General features: G+C 49.4%; 1 protein-coding gene across 2 annotated transcripts; it reads right to left on the bottom strand.

Moving 5' to 3' along the window:
* Window positions 1-911: 911 nt before the first annotated feature.
* Window positions 912-5,211, bottom strand: LOC146187495 (uncharacterized). 2 transcript variants are annotated; one of them, XM_084607719.1, is made up of 4 exons: window positions 3,614-5,211; window positions 2,420-2,514; window positions 1,794-1,934; window positions 912-1,651 (listed from the first exon to the last, which is right to left on the bottom strand). In XM_084607719.1, exons 1-4 carry the CDS (start codon window positions 4,952-4,954, stop codon window positions 1,141-1,143), a joined length of 2,088 nt encoding a protein of 695 aa, XP_084463845.1. In that variant the 5' UTR covers window positions 4,955-5,211; the 3' UTR covers window positions 912-1,140. The 2 variants fall into 2 exon arrangements, with proteins under 2 accessions (XP_084463845.1, XP_084463846.1); XM_084607720.1 differs by having other exon boundaries at window positions 1,614-1,934.
* Between the last annotated feature and the right edge of the window lie 343 nt (window positions 5,212-5,554).

Raw genomic sequence — 5,554 nt, 5'->3', positions numbered from 1 at the left:
CGGGGGTCATGTTTGGAACATCGTTGGGGGTTGTCAGTCGAGCCATCCAATTCAGTCACAAATCGCATCCCAGTACATAAATGTCCACGCTCTAATTTTGGTTCGCAATAAAGTGAGCTTACGTGACGTTTGACATTGAAGTGATTGGCCAGCCTAGTGTCATCCAGAATTTATTCTATCTTACATCTGCACCCTCTAGCCAACTATAAATCGTTCTGAAATATCGGCCGTTGCATCAACAGAAACATATATTATGTCTTCTACAGCAGTCTGAATAACTATAAACATAATGCCTCTTTCGGGTATGGGCCGAAACACCGACAAAAGTTTCGAAAATGGAAAGCTTGCTGAACACTGTGCCCGGGTCAAGGCTGCAGCGTGTAGAGCAGCGGAGAGCAAGCCCTCAGCATGGGTTGTTCATGAGGTTTACACCTCATAACATCATATACAATTTACGCGCAGGTAAAGGCAGCTCTGTCCGCATACTACCCAGACGAACAGTGCTAGCGGATCCGATGGCTCCACAAAGCAGTTATATCCAGCAGCGTTCTAATTGTAGCATGCCAGGCACCTGGCTCAAAAAATGGCCTGGTTCTGAAATTAATGCTTCATTCTCTCTTTCCCAGGCGAGAATCTACCAACGGGCGGCTCGTCAAGCTTCCAGTGTACAGGCTCGGAATACTGGGGCCGCCACACTTCAGTGTCAGGACTATCAGCTTGGAAGGTGGCAAGAAAACGTGCGGCTCGCGAAGACCCAACCTCCGGCGGCTGCGTTCCGGTGGGGGCGAACCGAAGAGGCGTTCGTGTGCCATGCGATTCCAGTGCACGTTAGGGATCCTCAAAGGGTGGAAATTGCACCGTAGCCCTCCACTGCGGCTCTTCTTTCTCTTTTTCTACTTTCACTCCTGTAAGGTTCCGTGAACGGTGAAGTGACAGGCAGACATCAGGAAGGCGAATGGCCAGCCTTTATTCCGTGCTCTGTTATATAGGCCCCGGCCAGCCCGATCGGCGAGGGCAATGATAAGAAGCGCGCCTTGTGCCGAGTGGCACGAGTGACGCAGCTTACGCTGGCCCACGTCTTATCGTAACGCGATACATCTTTTTTCTCTCGAAAAAAAAAACAAAAAAAAACTCATTACTTCAGGTGACTTGATTAAAGTTACTGTCGTACTGAAGGCGCTGTGGAGGTCGTCTCTGCCTACTGGATCGTCTCGGGGGAGGAGTGTGCGCTTGTGGTGTAGCCGGAAGAGTGGCGCTCGAAGTTTCAGGAACTGTTGCAGGCGGTGTGGTCCGGTGATCAGCTTCTTCCTCGAGATCGTAGTCAAGTGCCTCCGGATTGAAAGGCTCGCTTGTGGGAAGCAGATGTTGCCGGTTCCGCCTAAGGACCTTGTTTCTTTCGGTTAAGATTTTGTACGACCTTGGGTGCGTTGTGGCGATAACTTTCGCTTTGTGCGACCATATTTTCTTTTTGAATCTGACAGTTTGGCCCTTTTCAAGGGGTGGAAGTGGGCCTCGTGAATGATCAGTCTGAACATGCTTCTGTACTACCGTCTTGGTTTGGTCTTTGAAATCTGGCAAAGTTGACCTCAGCCGTCTTCCTTGTAACAGCTCTCCTGGAGACCGTCCATCTTCTAGAGGAGTCGACCTGTAACTAAGGAGGCCAAGAGAAAAATCATCACCCGCTTCCATTGTTTTCTTCAAAATCCGTTTGATTATCTGTACTCCCTTCTCCGCTAAGCCGTTGGAACGGGGAAAGTGTGGACTAGATGTCACATGACGGAAGTTGTACTTGCTTGCGAAAAGGCGGAAGTCTCGACTGGCGAACTGGGGCCCATTGTCGGTGCACACTTCCATCGGGATTCCATATCTTGCAAATATGGCCCCCAGTTTTGTTATGACTGACGCCGACGACGTGTCGTTGAGCTCCTCGACTTCTGGAAAAATTTGAGAGAGCATCGTACACAGACAGATAAGATTTTCCCCCGTACTGGAATATGTCGACGCCAACCCTATACCACGGATAGTCTGGTACCGGCCTCATAAGCAATGGTTCCGCAGGTTGGCTGTACGCGTGACGTCTGCACACCGCGCATTTTTTAGTCATAGTGATTTGTGCACTCAAGCCAGGCCAGAACACAAATCTTCGTGCCCTCGCTTTACATTTATTGATGCCCATGTGGCCTTCATGAATGCGTTCCAGCATCTCTTTCCGCATGCTCGCCGGCACTATCACTTTGCTGCCTTTTAGCACGATACCTTTGACTACGGAAAGTTCGCTGGCGAAAGGTTTCAGCTCTCCTTGTACGCGTGTTCCAGCATAAATACTTTCTTTTACTGAGCAAAGGTACAGGTCATTATCAGTGGCGTCCACAAGCCGCTTTAGCGTGGCGTCGCTCACGAAAGCATTCACCGTACTCACAGCATGGATTTCGATGTCACCTTCACCTGCTGCGTCATCTTCTGTAGTGGCTGCTGCGGCTCGTGACAGCATGTCGGGCAGAAGGAGCCGTTTTCCTGGAACATATTGCATAGTGAAATTGTACTTCGGCAATCGCAAAAAGAACCTTTGAAGCCTTGGTGGCATGTCCCCAATTGATTTTTCAGCGATTGCAAGCAGGGGTCGGTGGTCGGTCTCTAAAATAATATGTCGGCCATAGATGAAGTAGTGAAATTTCCGACAGCCAAACGCCACTGCCAAGGCTTCTTTTTCGATTTGCGAGTAACGTTGCTCAACTGAAGTGAGCGTTCGTGACGCGTACGCCACGGGCCGCCAGTTATCGCCATGAAGCTGCAGTAGGGCCGAGCCCAAACCATTCCGTGACGCGTCTGACGCCACTTTTGTTTCTTTGCTAGGGTCGAAGATTGCAAGCAGTGGCTCCTCGCTCAGGCATTTGCAGATTTCTTGCCATTCTTGCGCGTGGTTGGGAGTCCATTCAAAAACTGCGTCATGCTTAATCAAACTGCGCAACTGCGGGGTCTTTAGTGCCAAAGAAGGAATATATTTCGAAAAATAATTTGCCACGCCGAGTAGACGTTGCACTCCCTTCTTATCTGATGGAACAGGTATTTCAGTTATGGATTTGACGAGCGCTTGGTTAGGCGTTATACCCTTTTTCGAAATTATGTCGCCTAAAAATTCGATTTCCTCGACTCCAACCTTGCACTTCTCTGCATTTAGTGCGAGTCCAGCCAGCCCCGATGCTTCAAATACAGATTTTATGCGTTGATCGTGCTCCTCCCTTGATGTTCCCCATACCAGAATGTCATCCACGTAAACGTGCACACCCGGCAGCGACTCGAAGATTTCGCTCAATATCTTCTGAAAGACTTCAGACGCGGAAGAGATGCCAAATGGCAGCCTTAAGAAACGGTACCTCCCAAATGGTGTTGCGAAAGTACAAATGGGCGAAGTCTTATGGTCAAGAGGGATTTGATGGAAGCCAGCTTTTGCGTCTAGACGGCTGAAAACTTTCGCGCCGGCCAACTCTGCTTCTATGTCTTCCCTCCGCGGCATCTCGTAATGTTCTCTCTTTATGCACGCATTAATCTTTCTCGGATCCATGCATAGCCTTAGCTTTCCGTCTTTCTTTTTAACAATGACTAAAGGGCTCACCCAGTCCGTTGGCTCATTGACTTTTGTTATGATGCCAGCCTCTTCCATTCGTTGCAGCTCGTGGCGCAGGGGCTCCCGCAGTGCCAAGGGTACACGCCGAGCGGCTTGAACGGTTGGGACGGAACCTTCACGGAGCACCATCTTGTATTGGCGTTGGACGCACCCGGTGCCTTGAAAAATGTCGCTGTACTCTTCAAGCAGTTTTTCGGAGCTGTTCTTTATCACCGAATCCACTTTTCGGGAAATCAACCCGAGCCGTTCCGCTGCCTGAAGACCAAGAAGCGCCTGACATCCTTTCTTGACCACGAAAAATTTCAAGCTGCAATTTTGTTCGCCGATAGCCACGCGTTGGTTGATAACGCCCAAGTGCTTGATTGTGCATCCACTGTAGGATCGCAGGGTGGAACTGCTGTGCTTGAGCGGTGGCGTAGGCTTGATGTTCTTGTAGACAGAGTAAGGCAATAGGTTTGCTTGAGATCCCGTGTCCACTTTCAACAAAACGGCTGCATTACCAACGTTTGCCTTAACCATCCAGTCCCGTCGACTTGCCACGCTGTCCACGCAGATGTCCAATATGTCGAAGTCTTCATCATTGTCATCTCTCAATTCACTAACTTGTGCTGGTTTTCGGCAGCGTACGGCGAAGTGATTCTTTCCCTGGCATTTTCTACATGTCTTCCCATAAGCAGGACAGTTGAGTGCCTTGTGTTCTCTGCCACACTTCGAGCACCTCACTTTGTTTTGCAGCCTTGTTCCTTTTTGAGTCTCCTTCACAGGATCGACCTGTTTTTCTTTCTGTCCCCATGATTCGTTCTGAACAGCTGCTGCTTCGAATGCTTTGCAGATTTGTTCCGCTTTGGGCAACGTCAGCTGATTGTCCTGAAGAAGTTTTGCCCTGAGGGTCTCATTATTGATTCCAATTACTATCTGGTCGCGGATCATGGAATCAGTTAACCCTTCAAAATTGCAGTGTCGTGCCTGTTTTTTCACGTCCCGTGAAAACTGCTCAAAGGTTTCTCCTGCATCCTGGAATCTTGTCCGGAACAAGTATCGTTCGTACACCTCATTCGTCTGTGCGCCCCAGTAGCTGTCAAACTTTTTTACGACGGTCTTATAGTCCTCTTTGCTTTCGCCCTCGTTGAATGTAAAATTATTAAAGACCTCGATAGCGTCGTCACCGGCTAAAGTTAAGAGCATCGCAGTCTTTGCTGAATCGCTCAACGGACTGTCATGTGGCTTCACTACGGTAAAGTATAGTTCCAGCTTCTGTCTAAAGAGCTGCCAATTCTTGGAAACGTCACCTGTGATGCGAAGTGGGTCTGGGGGTTTCAGAAGCTCCATCCTTGCAGCCTGGCGTCGAAGTCTTCTGTCTGTTCAGGGCGCTGTCGATGACGGGGGACCACTTCTGACACCATGTAAGGTTCCGTGAACGGTGAAGTGACAGGCAGACATCAGGAAGGCGAATGGCCAGCCTTTATTCCGTGCTCTGTTATATAGGCCCCGGCCAGCCCGATCGGCGAGGGCAATGATAAGAAGCGCGCCTTGTGCCGAGTGGCACGAGTGACGCAGCTTACGCTGGCCCACGTCTTATCGTAACGCGATACAACTCCGACTTCCTCTCTTCCCTTACGGCGCGGTTCTGATGAGAGCGTGTGAAATATACTGCGCATTTCTTTTCCTGTTAACTAATTATTATTATCATCTCCCCAAAGACTGTCTCACACCGCCTGCGTTTAAACGCTCTGTAATAACGAATTCTCGACACAAGCCTGATCCCCTTTAAGGCACTGGACTGCACTTCGTCTTTCCTGCTTATCCTCAATCCGGAGTTCTACGCGATTGATTACTTGTAAATAATGTAGGGGTGTTTTTATTCAGTCAACCAAGATGAATCCAGCCGCTCGCCTTTCCACATGTCAGGTGAATCTTGTACACAACACC

The sequence above is a fragment of the Amblyomma maculatum genome, chromosome 6 (assembly GCF_055883805.1).
Source record: "Amblyomma maculatum isolate TAMU_Amacu chromosome 6, ASM5588380v1, whole genome shotgun sequence".
Lineage (NCBI taxonomy): Eukaryota > Metazoa > Arthropoda > Arachnida > Ixodida > Ixodidae > Amblyomma > Amblyomma maculatum.
Note: the sequence above shows the minus strand (reverse complement) of the source record. Positions and strands in the feature narration are given on the sequence as shown.

Bases quoted from the DNA above. Each gene is read 5' to 3' on its own strand.
- LOC146187495 (XM_084607719.1), bottom strand. From the start codon at position 4,954: ATGGAGCTTCTGAAACCCCCAGACCCACTTCGCATCACAGGTGACGTT. The intron at 2,515-3,613 runs GTGAGCCCTTTA...AATATGTTCCAG, and splicing joins TCAATGAGCCAACGGACTGG to GAAAACGGCTCCTTCTGCCC. The intron at 1,652-1,793 runs GCAAGTACAACT...TGGCCTCCTTAG, and splicing joins AGACTTCCGCCTTTTCGCAA to TTACAGGTCGACTCCTCTAG.